The sequence below is a fragment of the Halteromyces radiatus genome (genome assembly GCF_025201355.1).
Source record: "Halteromyces radiatus strain CBS 162.75 chromosome Unknown BX664scaffold_1, whole genome shotgun sequence".
In the NCBI taxonomy this organism is placed as follows: domain Eukaryota; kingdom Fungi; phylum Mucoromycota; class Mucoromycetes; order Mucorales; family Cunninghamellaceae; genus Halteromyces; species Halteromyces radiatus.
This window is the reverse complement of record NW_026251687.1, coordinates 3,095,429-3,120,459: the sequence shown is the minus strand read 5'-3', so window position 1 is coordinate 3,120,459 and position 25,031 is coordinate 3,095,429. Positions and strand designations below refer to the sequence as shown.

The window sequence follows — 25,031 nt, the reverse complement described above, 5'->3', positions numbered from 1 at the left end:
AACTTAAATCTATCATCATACTGTATAAGCACCAGTAAAAAAAAAAGATATGTATGTACATCTGTGATTATATTTTTTATTAATGTATCAAACCACCTTTACTACGAAAATTTTGCCTTGAACCATAAAAATTGGAAAAAGCATAACTCCATGTACGTTGAAAGAAAGCAGGACCAAAGTAATCTTGTTAGTTGCCGTAATTTTCATCTAAAGGTGTCAAAAGTAAATCGAATGAGAATAAGAATTCCTAAAAGAATGGTATCAGTCTTGGAAAGTTGGTTTGCCTAAAAAGGAAGGTCCAGTTTATGCTAGTATTTTTTTTTTTTTTTTTTAAAAAAGAGAGACACTGAAAACAAAATCATAAACATTATTTGTCATTTTATTATTATTCTAAATATAAACTATAAAAACTAACACTAAATGATAAGATGTCATTCTTCAGTAACGGCATCCAATGCGTGTTTGAACATGGACAAAAGATGATCACGATCTTCCAAACCGACACTCACCCGAATCAAATGACGTTCAACACCAAATTGACTAGCCCAATCCAATTCTGTGTAATGAGCAAGGATTGTATAGGGACTGGCTAAAGTAAAGTTGGTTCCAAGAGAAGGACCTTTGGCACAGTTGAGATTGTCGTAGAATTGAGTAGCTTGTTTTTCCCCTTTTAACATCAACGAGAAGAGTCCTCCAAATCCACCATCCACATTCTTGACTGCTAGATAGTGTTCCTTGGTTGTATATTTTGGATAATAAACATGTACCACTAAATAACCAAAAATCATAATGAATAATCTATCTGATTTTTTTTTTATATTTTTCTTTTTTTTTTTTTGTACCTTTAGGATGAGATGACAATAAATCACATATAGCTTCTGCATTTTCATTGATGATCTTGGATCGAGCACGGAAATCCCTAGAGTTACGTTCCATAAAAACAGCATCTTCACCCCATACTAAATCTTCATAATCAGATGTCAAAGCATTTACAAGTGCTTGATAGTGACGACGATTAGGATTTAATACCAAACTAAAAAAAAAAAAAAAAGGAATGAGTCCCTATTTCCTTTTTTGATCATCCATCTACTACTTTCTTTACCTTCCACCCATGACATTACTATCACCTGAAAAGACCTTGGTCAAACTACTAACCACCATATCAGCCCATTCTAAAACACTAACATTGCTAAAATTGCCAATGGTTTCATCCACCACAATAAAGAATCTATAAGTATCAGCCAATTGTCGAAGTCGTTTGATGTTGGGTGATTTCAATAAAGGATTCGAGGGAAGTTCACAAAACAGACCCAAGATACGTTCTCCAGATTGTAATAAAGCTTCCAATTCATCAATGTTTTCATCTTCTCCCATTCCATAAAAGTGGCATCCAGCTCCAAACTTTTGTAAAATTTTCAATGTATCTGTATAAGGGAATCTATTCCATATAAACCAAGAAAAGTAATTAGTAAAAAAAAAAAAAAAAAAAAATATGTATCCAGTGACAATAATATTTGTTCTTTATTTTTACCCAAAACAAACACTTGATCTAGAAGCATCACCAACCAAAGTAGTGGCAAGGAATGCATGGAAGATTGCACTCATACCAGATGGAAACAAATAAACATCATCTTCAGATAATCCTTTAATACCTCGATCGCCTTTTCTTAATCGTTGTTGTTCCAGATCTTGTTGAGTGGTTGTCAGAGCAAGATTAGTTTGTTCAGCTTCAGTCAAGACACCAGCAATGCGTCGTTTCAGGGCCCGCTTTGCCCGATCAGAGTATTCCACAGGTAAATTGCGTCCATAACGTTCTTCGACATAAAAATGTTGATCAGTATCTTCCTCATCTTGTTGATTTCTTATATTAGATGGTGTTGTTGATGATGAAGTGGTTGCTACATTTCGACGTCCATATCGTCCAGTTCCATGTTTTGGTTTAGGTTCAATGGTTTGAGTTGTTGGGAGAGTAGTGGTTGATTCATTTTGATCCATGATCCGTAAACAATATTCAGCCATTCGAGAAGAAATAATGTCACCAGTATGTTGCCAAAATTGTTTAGCAACTGAAAAAGCATCGGTTGGAAATAAGACAATAAAGATCGGTACAGGTTGTAGTTCGCAAGAAGGTTCCAAAGGGGCGATTTCACATTGAGCAATACGTACAATTCCCACACGATCATGAGCTGGTGTATAATATTGTTTCATAAACGTTCGACACCTTTCTGCTACCTTGCGTGAAGGAAAGAGCATGCCGTTTTCAGCTGGTTTACCAAACTTTTGCACTAGTCGAGTACATAACTATGAAATAATAATAATAATAATCGAAAAAAAGAACATAAATATATGGAGGTTTGTTATCATAAAACTTACTTTTTGAATGTAAGGATGAATGAAGAAACGAGGGTAGCCACATTCCATTTTTGAGGTCACTCTAGCATCACCTTCTTCGTAATAGACATTATCTTGCCAAGTGGGAAGTGTAACAGAAACTGCATGAGGTGTATGAGCAGGTATAGCAGCACCAACTTGAGTTGGAGGAGCTGGTACAGTAACCATGATACAAATATATCTGTATAGAAATCAAAAAAAAAAAAGTAGTGAAGAATAATAAAAAAAAAAAGGAAAAGAAAAAAGGAAAAAGAGCCTTTTTTGCATCTCATCCAAAACGATAGAATTTAACCCCAGCGCACATCTTTTGTCTTCTTACACCACAAGCAATCATTTACATTGGTCAATCTTACATCGGAGATGATAGTGTAATGAGTAAAGTTTACCTATTGATCTTATAAAACTTTATTCATTCTTGTTTTAACTCATCATCCATCATCACAGGATAACAGAATAATATTTATCATCCTTTTGATTTGTCTCGTATCGCTATTAGAGGACAGAGTAAATGTCTATCTCACTAGAAACCCATATTAATAACTAACTCATATTTGATTCAATAAAAAAAAAAAGCTCAGGGGAGCAACACCATGTTTTATTATAAGAGAAAAAAAAAGCTATGTATAAAATGATTCAATATTTTGAAGAAGATTTTGACAGAGTGAGAGTGCGCGTTTGTTTGTTTTTGGAATGTTGAGAGAGATTCTACAGCTAACAAAAAAAAAAAAAAAAAGAAAAGAAAATAATAATAAAAATAAACTAAGGAAAAGGAGAAGAGGGAATTCATAAATTGCTTCAACCTTGTCTTTGTCTAGATAATTATATATACAAAAAAAAAAAAAATAACCAGTAAATAAATCATTATCTATATCGTCCTTTACAACTTACCGAGGGGCACATCGAATGATATCATCTACACGAAGAATCATTTCGGCAGCTTCAGAGGCAGACAAAAGAACTTGTTTCTTAAGTTTGAATGATTCAGTAATACCTAATTCTCGAACATTAGCTACTACACCATTCACCATATCTAAACCAGCAGTAGCGTCACCCTTGTATTGAGCAGCACGTAATTGAGCAACCAATTCTGAGGAGTCGAAACCAGCATTATCGGCCAAAATAGTGGGCATTTGACGTAAAGCCTTGGCAAAAGCTTCAGCAGCAATGGCTTGCTTTCCAGCAATCTTAGTAGCGACTTCATCCACAGCCTTAGACATCAACATTTCAGAGCATCCACCACCTAGAACAGTACGAGGTTCTTTGACAGTTTGTGACAATACAGAAAGAGCATCATGTAAAGAACGTTCAGCTTCATCCAAAATTTGTTGTGTGGCACCACGTAGAACGATAGTACAGGCTTCACCAGCAGCCACTCCAGAAAATTTAATCAACTAGTAAAAAAAAAAAAAAAAAAAAAGATAAATATTTGATTTAATATAATCATGTTAAATTATACCTTATCTTCACCAATGATGATTTCTTCAATGAGATCACAATGTCCCAATTTGACTAATTCAGGATGTTCAAATGTAGATGCAATTTCACCACCAGTAACAAGAGCCAATCTTTCCACCCCTTCGAAATCAGCATGTTCGATGCTTGCAATATTAGCATCAGCCATCAATTGTTCAGGCCAGTTGTAAATAAGTTGACGATTAACAAAACAGTTAATTCCATGTGCCTTGATTTTTTCCACCTTTGCCTTCATTTTGTCACGTTCAGCACGTTCCAATTCTGCAAGTTTTCCAGTACTATCTACACGAACTCGAGCACCAAATATCTTGATCTTATCGGTATCCATGGCTATAATGATTAAAACAAGAGAAATGAGATTTCAATACTAAATTTAACTTATTATTCTTACGTGTATTGGCAATCAAGATGTTTGCATTTTCGATTCGTTTAGGGCAATTCACACCAATCTTCTTGTCCAAAATAAAACCTATAAATGTAAAGGACATTTATTAATGAACATCTTATTTCCATCACTCAACATTTTTTTTTTTTATTTTTTATTCTTTTTACCTTCGTCCAAGTAAGAATCCATCAATTTACCACCAGGTTTCTTGATAATTTGAATGTTTTCCAAATTAGTAGAACCTTTCAAACGTAAAACAGCATCTACAGCCAATTCAGAGAAGTATTCCTTGTCTTGAGATAATACTTTGGAACTAAGAGTAGTTTTGGCAATATTGATCAAATCTTGACGGAATAAGGCTTTATCTTGACTATGATCAATGGCACTAGCAGCTAATGTATCATATGCAGCTTGAGAGGCAATACGGTAACCTTCGATAATTGTTTGAGGATGAATACGTTGATTGACCAACCGTTCAGCTTCACGTAATAATTCAGCAGCAAGAACACAAACAGATGTAGTACCATCACCTACTTCATCATCTTGTACTTTAGAGATGTTCACCAATACCTTGGCAGCAGCATTATCTAAAGCAATGGACTTGAGAATAGTAGCACCATCATTAGTTACAAGGATTTCACCAGTACTTGCTGATTGAAGAATTTTATCCTATATCATCAAACAACAATAATAAAAAGTAAGTCTAGATGAAAAAAAAAAAAGACTACATATAATTTTTATTTTTGATGACAATGAATACTTTACCATGCCTTTAGGTCCCAAGGTACTTTTGACAAGATCACCAACAGCAATAGCACCAATGAAAGAAGACTAAAAAGTTAAATAATAATAATAATGATAAAGTTTAGTAAGTATGTCCTTATTATTATTTTCTTTGTATTCCGAGATGATGTAGTAAGATGGATGATCAACTTTACCAAACGAGCATTTTCAGCTCTTTCTTCAGTTGCTTGATCTTGGAAAATCTGTACTGGCGCTAACGACTATCAAAATAAAAGAAATAAACGTATGTAAATCAGTATATCCAAAATAGTTTTTATGAAATGAGTAAATAGTTACCATGATATAATATAAATTTTCAAGATGATATAGAAGAATAGAAAAAAGAAAGAGAGAGAGGAAAATATGTCAAAATTCTTTTGAGCCTCATACGCGCGTAATTTTTTTTTGAAGGGAGAAAAGTATTCCAAAGTCACGGTTAAGTGCGGAACTGAAAACGTACGCCCACAAAATTCAACTGGAGTGCATTATAGTAAAAAAATATAAAAAAAAGGTACCATAATCACATGATCTACTATTAATGATGATAATAACAGATAAAACGTAGTATGAATGTTCCCATTGGAAGATATTGTTAAGTGTTGCTATAAGTTATTCTTATTTTTAGTTCTTTCTATAAGAGTCAGAATGTTTTTATCCAAAAATATGTTATGATATAACGAAAAATAAGAAAATCTGCAAAAGAGAACAAGAAAAGTAGATTATAAAAGATGATTGAAAAGAGAAACATTTTCTTCAATTGGATAGTATATGAAAACCATGTCCAAATCAGGAAACTGTGTGCTGCTCGAGCCTTTTTTTTTTCATTTTTGTCTAAAGGAAAAAAAAAAAAAAAAAAAAAAAAAACGGGGGGAAAGGGTACAAAACCTTTTCTTTCTTTCTTTCCTTTTCTTATTATTATTTTTTTTCCTATTGACTTCTTTTCTTACATATATATATACATCCATTCTCTTCCACTTTTCTACTCCCACCTTTTATATAGTTATCTTTATATATATATATATATATATTTATCTTCCCTTTCTTCTTATTCTCCTCATAACTTTATATATATATTTACACTGGCGGCCAAAGTTTTCAATAGTAACGAATATGGTAAAGAAGTTCCTATTCTTCTTCACTTTGTTTGTAGTCCTGATGATGCAACCACGATCCAAATCAAAAAGGAAACAACACCAAGTGGTCAAGCTCCTGTAGTTTTGGGTATGTATATAAATGACTTCCCCTTTTTTTTTTTTTTTTTTTTTTGAAATCTAACCATGATATATTCTTTTTTTTTTTTATCAGTGACAGGACCTTATACCTCAAAAAACACTCCAGTCCTTGATGACCAACGACATGACCGTTCAAAACCTGTGGTATTTCTTGACCGTCGGACCCTTCGAGGTGATCCTCCAGCTTGGTTACCTTCTTATTGGATAAAACCTGGTGTATATCCTTTACCTCCTGGTGCTTCCCCACTCATTCAAATGTTACAATCCTTTCCTTTTGATCGAAATGCTATTACACCTTCTTCTTCTGCTTCTACTACTACACCTGCTCTATCTAACAACACCAACAATGTTAATACCATGCTTGGACCATCTATGTTTCAACCCAATTTCTATCAACAACCCAATATGTTTTATGGTGGAAATATACCGGGAAATATGATGATATCTCCATCTATGATGCCTGTTAATGATATGATGTCTCATTGGTTACAACAACAACGATTACAGCAAATGTTACAGTATCATCATCAGCAACAAATTCAAGCCATGTCAAATCCCACCGTTGCCTCTCCGATACCTCAACCATTATCACCTTCTTCTTCTTCCTCTTATACTCAACGAAAACCTATCAATACTCCTATACCCATGTATGGCTCTCCTCTTCAACCATCCCATACTTCTTCTTCTTCTTCTTCTAATCCTCAACGTCTTAATAAAGACAACATATCAAAAAGGCCGACCGTCACACCATCCACCTCTACTAGCAATTCAACACAACCAAAGGTACAAAGAAAGCAAATCAATCCTACAAAATCAAAACAACGTGTACGATTTGCAGAGGACCCTATTGTGGAAGAGTTTGAACCTTATAATCATTCTATGGATGAAGAGGAAGAACTTTATGACGACAACAATGCAACGAGATATTATGACAATGATTATTATCAATCTGAATATGATGATGACAGACAGTATTATTATAATGACAATATAGATGACAAATATTATGACAATGATTATTATCAATCTGAATACGATGACGACAGACAGTATTATTATAATGATAATATAGATGACAACAACGACAATGGTATGGATGGTCATTACAATGAACAACAAGACGATGATTATTGGGATGAAGAAGAACAAGAGGAAATCCAACGACCTTGGTCAACAGGACGATATATGGATTATGAAAGATCTCGACAACATTCTGGATATTATTCATCACAACAACGGCAACGAGTCACTCGACATCATTCAGTCCATTCACCGTCCACTTCACCATCCACTTCATCAACTACATTTTCTCCTCATCTATCACAACAACGACAACCATCGTATCATGACTCTTCTTTGACGCGTCGATCCACTACTACTGGTACTTCTTCAACTAATCCTCGGATGTGGCAACCTTCACGCAATCATCGACCTCAACAATATAATGCTTCGGTATCACGGTCTTCATCTATGGGTGCAACTTCTCGTCGGTTTAGGCAATTGGAGGAATGAAGAAAATGACTCACTGTATAACTTTAGAATCAAATATAGTTTAGTATACACACACACACACACGCGCACACAATTATTATTCATCCGTCATTTTTTATTTTTATTATTTTGAAAGCATATCATCCAGTACAAAAAAAAAAAAAATAAAAAAATAAAAAATAAAAAATAAAATTATATATATTTCAATAAAATTTATTCGTTTCATATACAAATGGAAAACTAACCTAACTGAACAATGAAGAAGAAGAAGAGATAAAAGATAAGACATTATTTGTTTTCTTGCTGAACCAGAGCTTGAGAGGATACAGACTAGAGTGATGTATAGGACCTTCGATGGCACGTTGAAAAGGAATATCTTCATTAACGCGGATGAGATAATCAGCAGCAACGATGAAATCAATGGTGAGAGGTAAGGAGACGGTATTGCCAGTGGAGTTGTTATGGAACCAATTATCGATGTTGTGAGGACCAAAGGGGACAAAGTTGATGCCTTGTCGCATCCGAGGTAGAGATTGATCCCATTGAATATCTTCTTGAAGGAATGCCACCAAGGAATCAATGACAGGGAAACTAATGTTGGGATGGAATACTTGTTGCACCACGATGGCCAATTGCGATTCAAATACTTGACGAAGCTGAGGTACTGCCAAACTGGCTTTGGTCAATGGTCGAAGATCAATCCCCTTGTATTGGTGATAATCTCCCTTGATAAGTTGCCGTAATGCTACAGGTCCACTACCCAGTACCATATCCATATCCCAGTTGATATATATAAATCGTTTCTTGATTGGATCCTTGTACAGAAAATAGTTGTTGGTGTTTTGCACATAATTATCAAAGTTACCCATCAAAAAGTCCATAGCCAAACTAGATAAATATATAAACATATTTTTTTTTTTTTTTGCAAAGGAAAGATTTATCAGTTCACTTTTTTTTTTTTTTTAATCTGTGGTCACTTACTTTAAAAAGTAGCCATTGATATCTATTTGGTCATTCCATGCATTGACGGTAGTATTCGAATTGACAGATCGTTTATCAAGTTTAAGTTGGTCATCAATAAATTTGGTAAATGAGATAAGATCTTCGTCCAAGTTATCTGTTGCTACCTTAGGCTTTTCAGTTACACTGTACGCGCTTGATTGATAATAGGTAGGATCGTTTCCATGAAAACTGAGGTCAGCGGCATGACGGTTGTCACGTTGCATTCCTTCCCCTTGATATAAGATACCGTTTTCATAAGAGGTCTTACCAGAGCCAAATTCATTCTGAAGCCAATTGTCATCATATCTTTCCACTAATAGAAACAAACCAACAGCACGATTATTAATAAAAAGACTAAAAAAAAAAAAGAAAAAAAATCAGAAATTTTTTCCATTGCCAAAAGCGGAGTGTTACCGAATGAAATTATTTCTTGCACCAGGTCGACCGACGGCTGATAACATATCATACGCCAATTTTTCACGAATATAAGAAGGATCCGTGCCACAAGCTCTTAATTTTATTTTGCGGTAACCGTCGATGCTTGACTTTTTGGGTAAGTTGATACTATAGGAAAGTTTGGTAAGCAGCCTTGTACTACGACCACTCAACTTCAATTTGGTGTCAGCAAAATGAAGTGCATCTGTTGATCTACAAAGAAAAAAAAAATTAGAAATAAGTGTTTTTTTTTTTAAAAAAAATAGATAAATAAAATAAAAATAATATATATATACATACGTGATATAAGTGATGTTTGCCTTGATATCAATATCTTGTAAATAGTAACCATGTAATCGATCAATATCATCTTGTGGGGCTTGAATATGGAAAGTAGGGATTTCATTGTCAGGATGTAAAATGGGAGCAGGTCGACGATTATAAGCTTGAGGAAACGCATCCACAGGATTAAATGTTTTAACAGTACGATGAGTCCAAGATCGACCATAGAATTCATTCAAACCATCATTATCATCACCATCATCATCCTTATCATTATCATCAGGTGTTCGATCAAAAGGTTCTGCTTCTTGTACTTGTTTGGTCGTGCGATCAATATGTACATACTTGTAACCAATTGTGGCTTTGGGGGCTGAGACTTGGTGCAATATACTACCAGGCACGATGGGTTCCATACGATAAACATGCTTGTCATCAATCATCACTCCCAAATCTGTCACAGGATCTGATTTTGGTGGACTGATTACTTTATATACCATTTCATCCGTTGCAGCAAAACATCCTGGTATAGTTGTAGAAGTAACAAATAATGCTACCAAAAAAAAAAAGAGAAGTTAATATGTAAATGTTAATCTATGGTATGTGTCAACTTACATAACACAATCAATAAAGTAGTACTGTATATCATCATCATGATAAAAAAAAATGGATAGGTACAAAAGGAAAAAAGAAATTCAAAAAGAAATAAATTGAAAAAAAAAGAAAAAAGAAAAAGTAATGGATGATGAAAAAATAATAACGAAAAAAAAAAAATTCAGTTGACTTTTTATCATGCTTTGAGGCGTTTAAAAAATTTATTATGACAGAAAAGACCATGCTGTATTTTTAATTTTATATTTTACCTATAGTTTAAGGAGTCTGTCGTAATAAAAATGGAACTATAAAAAGAAGAAACGAATAGTTTTATTCGGATAATAATAATAATAATAATAATAATAATAAAAAAAAAGAATATACAAAATATAAAATAAAAATAAAAAGGTATCCTAAACTAATGTATGTTCACTATCGTCTATACTAGATTCTATCCTTTTTTTTTTTCCCTTATAGTAAAAAAAAAAAAAAAAAAAAAAAAAACCATTTCATGATCCAGAAATTTGAAGAACAACCCAATCCAACCCTTCGAATAATCTATAAAGTTAAATGAAAATAAAAATAAAAACCGGATGTCAATTCTGTTTAATTCCCCTTCTCCTTGTATTTACCCATCACCAGAAAGTGCAGAGCATGCCTAAAAATAAAATCAAGGTAATGATCATCAGTCCATCATCGATTTCTCCCTATTCAATCGTTTCTATACCTGAATATGCCATTGTTTGTCCTTCAAACTACTAAGTCCGAGTACCTCTGAGATTTTCGCTGCTGATAACGCCCCTTTCACATCTTGTTTGTTGGCAAAAACGAGTAGACTGGCGTTTTGTAATTGCTATATATATGTATTATGAAGTTTATTAGTCAACTCTCCTCGTTCCTTTGTTTTTTTCTTTCTTTTATTTATCTTTATTTTTTTCCATACTTACATCACTTTCCATCATTTGATGTAATTCTTGTTTTGCAATATGTAGTCGATTGGTATCTGTACTATCAATCACCATGATCACCGCCTTAAAGAAAAAAAAAAAAGATGAGTCCAAGATGGCAACATTCAAAGGCAGTTTCTCGTTTCAAAAGCTGTCATCTTTTTTTTTTTTTTTTTTTTACCTTTGTATCCACAAAATAAGTTTTCCAAGATGTTCGTAAAGATTCTTGACCTCCAATATCCTATATGCCATGAATGATGATAAATAAAAAAAAAAAAAGGTTAATACCATCTTAACTTCCTTTTCCATAAAGTTCACTTACCCACATCATGAATTTGATATTCTTATATTGAATCTCTTCTACATTGCTTCCAATAGTTGGTGTTGTCGTTACCACTTGATCCATGAGTCTATATAAAAAAAAGTTAAGTTTTTTGTAATATATTATACTGGTTCACTTACAATTTATATAAAATAGTCGTTTTCCCAGCATTATCCAATCCAACAATAATAATCTTGACTTCTGCTTTAGAGAAAAGTTTGTTCCATAATCCACTAAATATGATCCCCATGTTAAATAATGGATGAAGATATTTACGTATATTTCTAAAACAAAAAAAAAAAAAAAGAAAAAAAAGGTGAAAATGGGATTTTCCTATTTTCCTCTCTCTCATCTCCAAATAGTAACACTTCTTTCAAACCCCGTTGGAGCTAGTTCAAACATGCAGGATTCATTTTTCTTTTTTTATCTTAACAAAAGGCCTAATTGGCTATATAATCATTGATTGATTTATAAAAATGAATCGAAATTCAGTTTATTTATCATATTTACAAAAAAAAAAAAAAAATAGGACAAAGGAAGGATGTTCAACTAGCTATTTTGTTTGGAATGTCGCTGGTGTCATGGAATAAACTATCAGGTTGTCATCCTCGTATTTCTTAATAAATTCAAATACTCTTGGTGAATATAAATCGTTAAGAGTACATTCAAAAACGCTATTTTTTATTGATTTTTGTTTTGATGGTGTATTGACAAGTTGTTGTTGTTGTACGGATGATTTAGTTGGACAAGCGTTTATAAAAGGGGTGGCTAATAAAAAGAAAAACATCATCGTTTGTGTGTGTGCACTTTTTTAGTATATGATAACTTACCATATTTACTTGATCTTCCTCTACCTAGTTCTGCCAAAGCTTTAGCTATTCTCACGGTTTTGTCTGCCTTTCTTGATGCTATCATTCAGTGAATCCATGCATTCACATTAAAAGTGATTTCTTACTAGAGACTCTATGATATTTTCTTTTGAGAAACTTCTTACCTTCTTCTTCCATATGGATGATGGAGTCTTGATAAAGAAAGCTGTTATTGAACCACTAGATAAAAAAAAAAAAACAAGGAAAGAAGAACAAAGAACAAAGAGAAAAAAAAAGGATGAGGTTTTTATATGCCGCTGTGTATGCTTTGTATTCTGATGAAAAAATAATTTTGATTGTTCTCAATGGTAGAGCCCTCTTTTTTTTTTTTATTGTTCTCATCATTTTCTATAATGGATGAACCAATCATCATCCAACGATTGGTCTATTAACAACCTTCAGTTCTTAGCATTTTTTTTTATGTGTTTGAAAGCATGATCATCCAATGACAATCTTTTTTTTCTTCCAATGAAAAAAGAGAAGATTATTTTTTCTCTAACTGATTTCCAATAAAAAAAGGATCACGTTATAGAAAAAGTAATCTTTTCTTGTTGTAAAACAAATTTTTGATCGAACATTTAAGAAAATGCACTGACACGTCGACCTGTCAAACTGTTATGAAATGGAAAGGGACGGAATTTTGAAAGACCGTCACCAAGGACAAAATTTTTCTTTTCTTTTTTTCTTTTCTTTTTCTCTTTTTCTTTTTTCTTTTTTTTTTTCTCATTTATTATCAAAGCAATCATGTCTGGTAGACAAGGTAAATCATTGGATCTACTTCCAAGTGATATGTTAACACACTGTTTTTTTTAGGTGGTAAACTCAAGCCTCTTAAGCAAGCAAAGAAGAAGGGTGCCGATTTAGATGAAGTAAGAAGGAAATCTTGACAAAATTATGTATTCATTCACTCATATCTTTTTCGTTCTCTTAGGATGATATTGCTTTCAAGAAGAAGCAACAAGAAGAAGCCAAAAAGTTGAAGGAAATGCAAGCCAAGGCTGCTGGAAAGGGTCCTCTTCGTAAGTAGAGTACAACTCGTTTTAATTCTCTCTCTGTCATTGACTTACTCTTTTATTATTATTATTATTATAGTTGGTGGTGGCATCAAAAAAAGTGGAAAGAAATAAAGATCTTATATATATATGGTTTTACCTATCTATTATGTCAAACTTTATCTTTTGTGTTGTCTTTTTGAAATGTTGATCTATCTCTTTTTCTTTTTTCTTTTTTTTTTTTTTTTTTTTTTTTTGGAAATAATAAAGATAGGCATATTATTGATCAAACTTTGTCTTTTTGTAGTGCGATTTGTCATAAAACATATTATAAGACTGATGAATTTGTTTTCGATTTTTTTTTATTTGTTTCATGGTTCTTCTATTAGAAAAATGGTGTGATGTATAATATAATAAAAACTACGATAAAAAACGGGAATGTGTGTAGTAAAAAAAAAAAAAAAAAAAGGAATGAATAAAACGGGAAGAGAGAGGAGAAGGGGGGAATAATCTAGGCAGCGGGAGCGCTTTGTCCGATGATAAATCCACTACAAATCAAATCTTGTTCATCCATATTCGTAGATAGTGAGGCTCCAGGTGATAATAAACATACTCGTACAAGTAAACTTCGTAATCGTTCATGAGAACTTCTGCAGCCAGCTACAAACAAAAAAAAAAAAAAAGGAAATGAGAAACATATTTATTATCATCATCATTATTGACTTACCTAAAGAAGCTCTCTCAAACCAAACTGTAGCCTGATGTAAATCCACATTACATCCAAGTCCCTTTTCATAACAATTGGCCAAATGGAATTGAGCAGCGGTATGATCTTGATCAGCAGCCCTTTGAAATAAAGCAAAAGCAGCCACTTCATCCTTTTCAATCCCTAGTCCTTGTTGAAGATGAACACCTAATTTGTCTAACGCCCGTGCATGATTTTGTTTCGCAGCTTGTTGATACCAAAAGACGGCCTGAACATGATCTCGATCTATACCAATACCGTTTGCATAACAAAAGCCAAGATTGCATTGAGCCCAAGGATTCCGTTGACGAGCAGATTTGTGATACCAATAGACAGCCTTGACACTATCCTTCGTTACACCAAGACCTTCTTCAAAACAAAAACCAAGTGAGTTTTGAGCCAGGGCATTACCTTGTTCCGCTGATCGTTTGAACCATTTTACAGCTTCATATTCGTCCTTGTCCACACCAATCCCATTACGATAACAATACCCTAGTGATAATTGAGCAGGAGCATGGTTTTCTTCTGCACTAAGATGATACCAAAAGACAGCTTCTTGTTCATTGACAGGTACACCAATACCGTTTTGATAACAATACCCAAGAGAGTGATATGCAAAGATATTTCCACGTTCGGCTGATCGTCGGTACCATTTTACAGCCTCGGATTCTTCCTTGTCGACACCAATTCCATTTTGATAACAAAAGCCAAGATTATGTTGAGCACGTGCATGTCCTTGTAAAGCAGCCTTGCGATACCAATACGCTCCTAGCCGATCATCCTTTTCCACACCAATGCCGTTTTGATAGCAATAACCCAGGTTACATTCCGCCCATGGATAGCCTTGTTCTGCTGATCGTTGATACCAAAGAGAAGCCAAACCAAAGTCTTGTTGTACACCAATTCCATCTTCATAACAATATCCCAATGAGTTTTGTGCAAAAGCATTTCCTTGTTCCGCCGATCTTTTGTACCAGATGACTGCCTCTACAGCATCCTTTTCCACTCCAATACCTTCTTCATAGCAATAGCCCACATTGTAGATTGCCACGGTTTCTTCTTGTTCGGCTGCTAATCGGTACCATCGCATTGCTTCCACTTCATCCTTGGCTACACCAAACCCTTCACCATAACAGTATCCAAGAATGCCTTGACCACGTTCATTGCCTTGTTCTGCACTAGCTTTATACCATCGAAATGCCATATGTTCATCCTTCTCTACACCAATCCCATCATGATAGCAAACACCCAAAGCATATTGACAAGCAGCATCATTGTCATTGACAGCAGCATCATGAAGCCATTGTATAGGAGATATTATTGTTGTTGATGAAGATTGTGATGATGATGTAGATGAAGAGGTTAATGGATAATAACGTCGAACACGATCAGCCCATTCTTCAGATTCAGCACGGTCGATTTTAATGTTGGGACGTCCATATTTTCGTAAGAATGCTAGTCGAGCCATACCAAGTCCATCGTGATCTTTTGCCGCTTCCAAATAATAATATTCTGCTAGTCCAAAGTCTTTTTCGATACCCAGTCCAAATTCATAACAAAATCCAAGTACACCAGCAGCTTCTGCAAGTCCCATGGCAGCTGCTTGTTGATAATAAGAGATGGCGACAGTAGGTTGTTTTTTATTATGAGGTGGTCGTCCGAATAAATATTGATTACCAGTGAGAAAAAGTTGTTGAGCTTCTTCTATTCTCTTTTGACTTGACAGAATTGAACTAGATGAAGATACTAGTAACGTTGTTGGTAATGAAGAACAAGATGAGGTATCAGAACAAGATGAAGTTGATATTTGTGTCAGACTAGGTCGATGTATTTCATTAGTAGTTGAATGTCGTTTTGGTTGCCATCTGGAGAATACATGACGAGATCGTTGTATAATATGAGAAAAAGGTAAAGATGAATGCGTCATAGGTTTGATTCGTATCCAGGTATATAAAGAATATATTTATATTAAATATATATATCAAAATGTGTAATTAAGAAAGAAAGAAAGAATAAAAAAGAAAAAGGAAGGAAATAAAATGTCAATAATAAAAAGAAAAATGATAGTATGAAGTATAGAAAAAAAAAAAAAAAAAAGGAAAAAGGAAGGTATAAGGGAGACTAGAGAAAGGCACAAACAAAAAAAAAAAAAAAATAAAAATTGAGGGAACTTCTTAAGGAAATAGCCCAACCAAATAACCAAAAAGTGAAAAATAAATTCAGTCTCCTTTTTTTTTTTTTTTTTTTTTTTTTGAAAACCGAAACCCACCTTATCATGCAAGCTCATTATCAATACATGGTCCTGATTGGGTAACTCGATATTACTATTTTCAGGGTCAATAATAACTTTTTTAGGTCTCATCTCCTTAAAGTTGCCAAGAACTCTCAATATATATATTATTCTATTCAAGTTTTGTTGTTGTACTTGATATAGATAAAAGTAAATTTATCAGGAAAAAAAAATAAAAACCATCTGTCAATATATTCTTCTTCTTTTTTTTTTTTCATTGTTATGATTAGAACTTATATATATATAAAAGGGAGAAATAAAAGTACAAATTCAAAAATGACGAGGAGAACTATGATCAACTCCGGTTGGATGAACATCAATAAATCATCCATCAGGATGAAAATGATAATCAAACTGCAATAATATATATATATGTATATATAGATAGATAGATAGATAGATATTGTATGATTGGTTAGATTTCAACATATAGTGTTTACTTGATAATTAGAAATATAATGACTTTTTGCTATCATTTTGGTCATCCTCTATATATAATAATATATTGATAGATCTTTAAAACGATCATCATCCATTGATGTATTTTGGATAAACGAAAAAGTTGGGGGAAAAGAAGGTCCTAATCAACCTATTCGTTGTCCGCCTAGTTCATATCCTTGGTCCCCCCTTTTTTATTATTATTATTATAATTACATAGAACATAAATAAAAACATATATCAAAAAATGGGTTCATAAAAGCATAAGTAAATGATTAATCAAAGTATTATCATCATCATCATCATCATCATCATTCATTTATAGTTGAATTATCGTCGTGGTCTATTTCTTTGAGGACAATTCCAAGCAATATGATTAACATCACCACAATAAGAGCAAGCAGATGATCCAGTAGCAAAAGTGAGACGAACATCTTGATGATGTTGATAGGTGGATGATCCAGGTTGCATTGTTATCTTATCTTGAAAAATCCAAGGAACTGATAAATTCGACCACTGAAAATCCATCATTCATTTTTAGCTGTATTTATATAAAAACACTCTTTTGTTTTGACCCCCCCTTCTTTTTCATAAACAAAAAAAAAAAAAAAAAAAAAAGAGTATATTCCAAAAAAGGATTTACCGACAGTATAGTACTTCATCATCAACTCAATATAAACACATACCATTCATCTTATAAGCAAATTTTCATCAACTTCTTTTTTTTTTTTTTAAAAAAAAAGGGGGAGCTTCCTTAACGTTAAATACAAAGGATATCAATGGTAGAGTTTATTCTTGACGGACCGATACAGAACTTTAATCATTTTTAGTTGTTTATATTCATGTATGATTATCATAACCCCAGTCTTCTTTTTATTCCTTTGAATTCTATTCTCATGGTACTCTGTGACAAACATACACCCCCCAAAAAAAATGCCCATAACAATAACAAATGTTGTAATCAATTTGACCTTAAAAAATATAAATAAACATAAATATACGAACGTTTCAAAACAAAAAAAAAAAAAGATCGTATTTTATTTCATAAATCATAACAAGATGTAACTAAAAAAAAAAAGAAACTAATTATAGAGAAGAATGTCAACTTTAATCATCCTTTCTATACTGGTACAGATAACATATTCATGATTTTTTCCAACATGGGATTTCCTCCCAATGATTGAATGTCATCACGAGCTTCCTTTTCCATCTTTGATAAAAATTGGCGACAATAATCAAAGGTGTTGGTTTTTTCCAATAGTTGTAAAGCGAATTGCTTGAGTTCGACAGATTGACTACGTTGTTTGAGGATATTCAAAAGTTGACGATTGCTTGGATCAGATCGAATAGAATGAATGATGGGAAAACTGAATTTGCCTTCAGTTAAATCTTCACAAAATCCTTTGTTATCTGCATACTAAAAAAAAAAAAAATGAATGAATGAATGATTCTCTTTTTTTTTTTTTTTTTTAACGGTCACTTACTGTTTTGGATTGTAAATTCATATAATCATCACGTACTTGGAAATGAATGCCGATCTTGCTAACCAAAGCTGTATAATCTCTATAAAAAAAAAAGAGTTAAGGTTTTTTCCACGCCTCCTGAATTCTTACGTTTCAGATGCACTGGCTGCTTGCATCAATTTCACCGCCAATCGTAAAAGTCCTCCAGTCTCTAATAAAAGTTCAAGAAGTGATAAAAAAAAAAAAAAGAATGGTTACCAATCATCCATTCCTTTTGTTTATTTCTACTTACTATTGTCCACCATTTCCAAGAATTCTTCTTCTGTAGGACAAGTCAATGTATCTCTCCAAAATAATTCCATACCTAAACATCATAAAAAAAAAAAAAAACTTGTAAATATAATTTTTTTTTTTTTTTTTTTTTTTACCTTGCCCACGGTGTAGATTGATCAATTCTTCTGTATAGATAGTCACCATGGTTGGATTATTAAGCGTATTGATTTCTTGTAAAGCCAAAAAATAAACATAATTGGCGCAGTTAATCGTTTGTGGAATTCCATAGAGATGATGCGCAGCCGGTACTCCTCGTCTTAAAACTGAATCATCTTCAACATCATCAATCCTATTAAAAAGAGAAGTCAAATCCAATTATTATTATTAATATTATCTTGTCTTTTCTTAATTTGAACATACAATAAACTTGCACTATGTAACATTTCGATCACTCGAGTAATCACTTTAAGATCCTTTTCTGGAACTTTAAGCCAAAGATCAAAAGCTTCAATCATTTTGGATCTGACATCTTTACCAGGATGAGCACATAAATAATGGAATGGTTCAAGAAGTATCTATGAAAACATGAAATGACGCGTATCAGTAATATAGGGTCCAAATATCATTTTTTTTTCTTTGATGTTACTTACAGAGTCCTTGTCTACTGATGTTTGCATAGATGATTGTTGAGTATTTGAAATACTATATAGTTGCTGATGATTTGGCATATATTTCAGTGGTGTAGATGATAACATATTCAAAATAGAAAAAAAAAAAAGAAAAAAAGGGATGATTTAAAAAAGTCAAATCTTATAGCTTCAGCCCCTGATTTTATTCCCAGTCCATAATGCAGGTACGTTTTGAGTTACTTTTCCATCTTTTTCTTTCTTTCTCTCTTTCTTTTTTTTTTTATCATATAAGATATTCTTTGTTACGATGAAAAAAAATAAATCAAAAAGTATATTCATAAACTCCATAGGATAGATATTAATCTATGGATTGTCACTATCTATCCAAATTTCTCGATCAAGAAAGAAAGATTTAAATCCTAAATCCACCATCATGGTAGTAGTTTGTACAACAAGAAAAAAAAAAACGAATTTCTATCTAATTTTTTTTTCTTTTATTCATCCAAAAAAAAATAAAATAAAAACAAACTATACTAATATAATCACACATACACATATAAGCATCTATATCTATTCAGCAAACATTACTAAAGATTTGTTTTCTTCCACCAAATCACCAACGTTGTACAGTACTTGGTCAACCACACCATCCATAGGAGCACGGATCACATGTTCCATCTTCATAGCTTCCAATACGATAATAGCATCACCCTTTTCTACTTTTTGTCCAGGTTTGATCATCACTTGGGAAATCTTGCAAGGCATAGGTGTTTTCACAGATCCTGCACCATCAGCTCCACTGACTCCTCCTGCAACATAGGCTGGCGTGGGTAATTTCATGTTGGTACGACCAAACTAAATAAAGTAAAAATTCATATCAAAGAACTGATCTTATCTTTTTTTTTTTTTATTCTTTCCTTACCTCATCGAATATAATCACATCATCATTGTGTAATACTACATTGGATTTGACCTTCTTGTTATCCAAAGATGAAATCACTAAACCTTCTTCATCCAAATAACTATCCACAGCTTCATATTTCTTAATAATATCCGTAGATCCACTTTGCTTGATTTCAACATCCACTAAATGAGGTGATTTATCATCAGCCTTGGCAGAAGTTGTCATATATACATCGTAGGATTCACCATCATGGCTTTGTAAGGTTGTTTTGGTTGTTTCCATGTTATTCAATCGAAGAGGTCGATCCAATGATTGCCATGGGCTTTGAGGATCTTGCTTATTGAATTTCAATTGTCGTATTTCTTGAAGCCGAAGTGCTGTTGCTGCAAGTGCCAATGTTTCTGGATTAGGTGCTTCAGGTGCTTTCAATAAATCCTTTTCAAATTGCTAATTATCAAAACAAATAAATAAATAAACATCAGACTTTTTTTTCCTTTATATATATATATATATCCATTTTACCTGAATAAAACCAGTTTCTACTTCTCCCTTGATAAATTCAGGATGTTCCGCCACTTTTTTGATAAAATCAATATTGGTTGTCAATCCCACTACTTGGTATTCTTCTAAAGCACGACGGAATCGGCGTAAAGCATCATTACGATCTTCACCACGTACAATCAATTTTGAAATCATAGGGTCATAGTGTACACTGATTTGATCACCTTGGACAAAACCAGTTTCTAATCGAAGATCTTCTGAAGTGGCAGGTGTACGTACATTAAATAATGGTCCAGTATCAGGAAGGAAGTTACTATCATCAAAAAAGAATTAATCATTCCATTTTTTTTTTTGTTTCACGATTATTATTATTTTTTTTTTAAAAAAAAAAACTTACTTTAATGGATTTTCTGCATAAACACGAGCTTCAAAGGCATGACCAGACAATTTCAATTGATCTTGATTCAAAAGTAAACGATTTCCAGAAGCAACTTCAAATTGCCAATGAACCAAATCTGTATTGGTAACCATTTCAGTAACAGGATGTTCAACTTGTAAACGGGTATTCATTTCCATAAAGTAAAATTGCTTATCAATGTTGTCCATAATGAATTCTACAGTACCAGCATTTTCATAACCCACAGCACGAGCAGCAGCTACAGCCTTGGCACCCAAGAGAGCACGAATTTCTTCTGATAGACCAGGAGCAGGAGCTTCTTCAATCACCTTTTGATGACGACGTTGAACTGAACAATCACGTTCAAAAAGATGAACCACATTATCATGTTTATCAGCAAATACTTGAACTTCTACATGACGAGGATGCTCCAAATACTTTTCCACCAATACCTTGTCATCACCAAATGATTTAATAGATTCACGACGAGAGGATTCCAACATTTCTTCGAATTCACCAGCATGACGAACAATACGCATACCTTTACCACCTCCACCTTTCACAGCTTTGATCAACACAGGGTATCCAATCTTTTCAGCTTGTTCCTTCAAAAATCCAACATCTTGATTTTCACCATGATATCCAGGAACAACAGGTACACCAGCCTTTTCCATGATAAACTTGGATTCACTATAATATAATTGTTAGATCATCTTATTTTATAATAATAATATTACCTTTTAGATCCCATAGATCTCATAGCATCACCAGAAGGACCAATAAAAGCGATCTTTTCATTTGTAACGCGATCAGCAAAATCTGCATTTTCAGACAAGAAACCATAACCAGGATGAATAGCCTAATTCAACGTCAACCGTGTGAAAATATAATAAGGGATTAAATCGGCGAATATAGTCTCCATTAAACGATATTACCTGAGATCCTGTCAATCTAGCAACATCAAGAATCTTGTTAATATCCAAATAACTTTGAGCAGAAGGAGCAGGACCAATCAAATATGCTTCATCAGCCTATGATAGAGATTATCCTTCCATTAGAATCAAGTTGGAAAATAATAAAAATAATAATAAAATAACATATTATATTCTTCGTTTTTTTTTTTCTTTACCATTTTAACGTGTTGAGCATGTACATCAGCTTCACTATAAACAGCTACAGTCTTGATACCCAATTTTTTGGCAGTACGCATTACACGACAAGCAATTTCACCTCTATAAAGATATCAAGAATAATAAAATATCAGTCTTCCATTCAGCCAAATTGTTTATTCTATTACCTGTTAGCAATAAGGACCTTTTCGAATAAAGCATTTCGTTCTATATTTAAAAAAATAAATAAATAAATAAATAAATATAATATTTATAAAGAACCAGATAGTTAGTTTTACCTGGTTGAGAAGAATAGTATAATTTTGTACAAGTCAATGACGGCAATGTAGCGCGAACACGAACAGGAGGACTTGCCAATGTTTTATATAAACGAAACATGGAAAAAAACGAAGGTGAATGAAAAAGAAAAAAGTGGTCAAGAAAACAATAAAATGAAGAGAGAGAAAAAGAAAAAAGAAAGTGGAAGTGTAAAAGTTGAAAGAAAAAAAAAATTCACATATCCGTGGGAAAAATTGGTTGAAGAAGTGGCCCCAAAAAGTCACAGCTTCTGCGTTTAAATACTTGGTATTTTGGGCAATCATCACAATGCATACAACAGAAAAAAAAAAGTAATAGAAATATGTTGTATCAGTCAATACTAGAAAATTTTGATCATTTATCTTTAATTGAGTATATTTGATTGCTGTATATATCTGATAACTGATGAGAAGATATAGTTACTCTAATAATGTCCTATTTATTTCCATCATCATTATCGTATTCATTTTAATGACAATCATCCTATCATCTATGATTAAAAGAGAAGAATAGTAATTCCATTATATAAAATCCAATGAATTAAGTAAAAAAAAAAAAAAAAAAAAGTTTGTATGATGAATCTGTATTTATATTAAAAATGGTTAAAAGAATGAGATAATATGGTAAATTATTTTATAAAATATTCTTTTCTTTTTTGATGGTGATTTATTGTCATCTTTTTTTTTCTCAAATAAGCTTTTTCCAAGGGGGCAAAAGGTGGGATGAAATTTCACGTGCATTGGTTTTCTCTTATTTTTTTTTTATCTTTTTTTTTTTCTTTTGTCTCTTTCTCTTCTTCTTTTTTTTTTTTTTTTTTTTTTTTTTTTTTTTTGGTTGAATTCAACTATTCTGAAGATGACGGATTCTTCCTTAAATATGTCCACGGCATCATTACTTTCTCGTTCACAACCATTAGAAGATCAACAACAAACACCCGATAACAGCAGTATATTCTCTTCTTTACCATCACTTCCCTCTCTTCCTCCCATAGACGATACAGTATTACAACATTCGGAAAATGATGAATATACAACATCACCAGTATCCTCATCTTTCGGTGTAAGTGGTTCCACTCATAACGGCAATAGCATTCGGGACCATCAAAATATCTCCACATCCTGGTCATCTTCACCTGAACAATCTAGTTTACCATCCAACAATAAAAACAACGATAATAATGGACAAAAACCTTCTGTGAATCAACTTGTATGGGGACATATCCAATCATTTAGTAGTATGGCGGGTCGATTTATGTTCAAGGACAATAATTTACCATTGATATTAAATGTGATTGGTCATCTTTTAGCAGCAAGACAATTATGGTTAAAAGGATCTGTGACACGATATACCAATTTACAATCACAACAAAAGACGGTGGTAATGGATCAATTCCGTAGCATTGGTGTGCTTCATCTGGCAATGGGGCTTCTGGCTGCTTTGGCGTTGAAAGAACGACGATTATCTACTGAACGTACGGCGTTATGGGTCCTTTCTCTGGCAGCTTGGAGTCAGACGTTTGTGCAAGCAAGAGCTTACCTACAATCTCCCTCTTTGTATACCCTCAAAGCAATTCAAGAATGGGGTGGCTTGAATGCAATCTTGACAATCATTACTACGGTGGCTTTACGGAAGACGGTACGAAGAACGGGTCGTTTGATCTAAAGGGGATTTTATCGATCTAGTTGGATTTGGATTATCCTTTATGTAGTTTTATTTTAGTTTCGATGATGAAAATCATTATCTGCCTAAGATGATGGTTGATTTTTATTTTTATTTTTATTTATATATCTATCTTTAATAAAGATGAATGATTCCTATAATGATGATGAGGATGTTATGATTTGATGGTAAAATGAATTGTGGATGATAATTTTTATTGAATGATGGGAAGAAAACAAAAAATTATATTTTTATTAAAAGGGTATTTTTCTGTAAAAATAAAGAGTTAAATGGTTCTTGAAAATATGGGAGGATGGATTGAAATATACAAAAGAAGAAAGCGAATAAACTATTCTATTAACAGGGGTTGAAAAGATCAATGTTCCTTTGGTGGGACCAGGCCTCTTGCGATATGATAATATAACATGGTTGCATCAGAAGCTACAATGGCAAAAGTGATTTTCCTATAGAATGAAAATCTGTGAGTATTTTTATGGTCAAATGATATAGCATTTTTTTTTTTTATTTTGGATACTTACTTCAGACACGTTAGTGATTCAAGTTCATTCGATATCTGTTCCTTATCCAACATTCTAAATGTTTCGTTTATCTTGTCCATGGATAATACTTGGTCATATCGTAGAGGCACAATAACAAGTCGATCGCTGATTGGAGTTCCGGGTTCATGAGCATGTAAGATACAGGTATTGAGACTCTCCACTGGTACGACATTGACTGTCTTCCATAACTTGTCTATGAAAAAAAAAAAAAGGATGTTAAGAGTGACAATGAATATAGTTCGTTTCGCTTCGTACTTAATACTAGATCTTTGTAGGTTTGTTCAATCAAGGTTGAATTATCAGGGAAAGCAGAAGCCAAAGTTTCAACTTGATCATACTATGAATAGAAGAGTGAAGAATCAAATATATAAATACACTTTGTCATCGTACTCTCTCTACAATACGATTATTATCAACATACTTGCGCCTTGAATGATCCTTCCATGGCTACGAGAAATTAGAACAAAAAGAGAGAAAGAAAAAAAAAAAATGTCAAGTTGTTATAAAATGCCGAAATATTTTCAAATTTTCCACATAAAAGACAAAAAGA

The 25,031-nt window shown here is 33.0% G+C and overlaps 11 protein-coding genes across 11 annotated transcripts; 3 read left to right on the top strand and 8 right to left on the bottom strand.

Annotated features, from left to right (window-relative positions):
- Positions 1-324: 324 nt before the first annotated feature.
- Positions 325-2,597, bottom strand: BX664DRAFT_26082 (pyridoxal phosphate-dependent transferase). Its single transcript, XM_051540649.1, has 5 exons — positions 2,374-2,597; positions 1,532-2,301; positions 1,103-1,438; positions 843-1,033; positions 325-769 (listed from the first exon to the last, which is right to left on the bottom strand). The coding sequence occupies exons 1-5, from the start codon at positions 2,557-2,559 to the stop codon at positions 432-434; spliced, it is 1,821 nt and encodes a 606-aa protein (XP_051405257.1). The 5' UTR covers positions 2,560-2,597; the 3' UTR covers positions 325-431.
- A 502-nt stretch (positions 2,598-3,099) lies between these two features.
- BX664DRAFT_273052 (T-complex protein 1 subunit beta) lies at positions 3,100-5,385 on the bottom strand. The gene is made up of 8 exons (XM_051541206.1): positions 5,330-5,385; positions 5,188-5,253; positions 5,015-5,080; positions 4,417-4,918; positions 4,256-4,333; positions 3,848-4,194; positions 3,280-3,782; positions 3,100-3,202 (listed from the first exon to the last, which is right to left on the bottom strand). Exons 1-8 carry the CDS (start codon positions 5,330-5,332, stop codon positions 3,187-3,189), a joined length of 1,581 nt encoding a protein of 526 aa, XP_051405256.1. The 5' UTR covers positions 5,333-5,385; the 3' UTR covers positions 3,100-3,186.
- Positions 5,386-6,142: 757 nt separating this feature from the next.
- BX664DRAFT_355079 (uncharacterized protein) lies at positions 6,143-7,915 on the top strand (the record flags this gene model as incomplete). Its single annotated transcript, XM_051547783.1, has 3 exons — positions 6,143-6,153; positions 6,183-6,253; positions 6,338-7,915. 3 exons carry the CDS (start codon positions 6,143-6,145, stop codon positions 7,774-7,776), a joined length of 1,521 nt encoding a protein of 506 aa, XP_051405255.1. The 3' UTR covers positions 7,777-7,915.
- Positions 7,916-8,000: 85 nt separating this feature from the next.
- On the bottom strand, positions 8,001-9,887 carry BX664DRAFT_256491 (coth protein-domain-containing protein; the record flags this gene model as incomplete). The annotated part of the gene is made up of 4 exons (XM_051540462.1): positions 8,001-8,643; positions 8,737-9,111; positions 9,172-9,405; positions 9,493-9,887. The coding sequence occupies 4 exons, from the start codon at positions 9,885-9,887 to the stop codon at positions 8,001-8,003; spliced, it is 1,647 nt and encodes a 548-aa protein (XP_051405254.1).
- Positions 9,888-10,553: 666 nt separating this feature from the next.
- Positions 10,554-11,635, bottom strand: BX664DRAFT_321856 (ADP-ribosylation factor family-domain-containing protein). The gene is made up of 7 exons (XM_051543376.1): positions 11,475-11,635; positions 11,335-11,422; positions 11,194-11,253; positions 11,013-11,096; positions 10,793-10,918; positions 10,698-10,723; positions 10,554-10,623 (listed from the first exon to the last, which is right to left on the bottom strand). Exons 1-7 carry the CDS (start codon positions 11,582-11,584, stop codon positions 10,575-10,577), a joined length of 543 nt encoding a protein of 180 aa, XP_051405253.1. The 5' UTR covers positions 11,585-11,635; the 3' UTR covers positions 10,554-10,574.
- A 1,282-nt stretch (positions 11,636-12,917) lies between these two features.
- Positions 12,918-13,410, top strand: BX664DRAFT_321853 (translation machinery associated TMA7). Its single transcript, XM_051543375.1, has 4 exons — positions 12,918-12,963; positions 13,017-13,072; positions 13,135-13,222; positions 13,296-13,410. The coding sequence occupies exons 1-4, from the start codon at positions 12,948-12,950 to the stop codon at positions 13,328-13,330; spliced, it is 195 nt and encodes a 64-aa protein (XP_051405252.1). The 5' UTR covers positions 12,918-12,947; the 3' UTR covers positions 13,331-13,410.
- Positions 13,411-13,644: 234 nt separating this feature from the next.
- BX664DRAFT_289906 (uncharacterized protein) lies at positions 13,645-16,029 on the bottom strand. Its single transcript, XM_051541862.1, has 2 exons — positions 13,923-16,029; positions 13,645-13,855 (listed from the first exon to the last, which is right to left on the bottom strand). Exons 1-2 carry the CDS (start codon positions 15,865-15,867, stop codon positions 13,707-13,709), a joined length of 2,094 nt encoding a protein of 697 aa, XP_051405251.1. The 5' UTR covers positions 15,868-16,029; the 3' UTR covers positions 13,645-13,706.
- A 1,645-nt stretch (positions 16,030-17,674) lies between these two features.
- On the bottom strand, positions 17,675-19,240 carry BX664DRAFT_321847 (geranylgeranyl pyrophosphate synthase). The gene is made up of 7 exons (XM_051543374.1): positions 19,055-19,240; positions 18,825-18,979; positions 18,560-18,753; positions 18,424-18,495; positions 18,282-18,342; positions 18,153-18,231; positions 17,675-18,085 (listed from the first exon to the last, which is right to left on the bottom strand). Exons 1-7 carry the CDS (start codon positions 19,157-19,159, stop codon positions 17,789-17,791), a joined length of 963 nt encoding a protein of 320 aa, XP_051405250.1. The 5' UTR covers positions 19,160-19,240; the 3' UTR covers positions 17,675-17,788.
- On the bottom strand, positions 19,238-22,469 carry BX664DRAFT_273038 (carbamoyl-phosphate synthase L chain, ATP binding domain-containing protein). The gene is made up of 9 exons (XM_051541205.1): positions 22,244-22,469; positions 22,133-22,172; positions 21,965-22,067; positions 21,771-21,866; positions 21,573-21,694; positions 20,836-21,525; positions 20,460-20,751; positions 19,956-20,384; positions 19,238-19,888 (listed from the first exon to the last, which is right to left on the bottom strand). Exons 1-9 carry the CDS (start codon positions 22,341-22,343, stop codon positions 19,604-19,606), a joined length of 2,157 nt encoding a protein of 718 aa, XP_051405249.1. The 5' UTR covers positions 22,344-22,469; the 3' UTR covers positions 19,238-19,603.
- Positions 22,470-23,084: 615 nt separating this feature from the next.
- On the top strand, positions 23,085-24,092 carry BX664DRAFT_321839 (uncharacterized protein; the record flags this gene model as incomplete). Its single annotated transcript, XM_051543373.1, has 1 exon — positions 23,085-24,092. A coding segment is annotated over exon 1 (802 nt), but the record flags the coding sequence as incomplete, so codon positions are not given.
- BX664DRAFT_321837 (Sen15 protein-domain-containing protein) lies at positions 24,083-25,028 on the bottom strand. Its single transcript, XM_051543372.1, has 4 exons — positions 24,903-25,028; positions 24,737-24,818; positions 24,461-24,674; positions 24,083-24,385 (listed from the first exon to the last, which is right to left on the bottom strand). Exons 1-4 carry the CDS (start codon positions 24,924-24,926, stop codon positions 24,298-24,300), a joined length of 408 nt encoding a protein of 135 aa, XP_051405247.1. The 5' UTR covers positions 24,927-25,028; the 3' UTR covers positions 24,083-24,297.
- Positions 25,029-25,031: the final 3 nt, after the last annotated feature.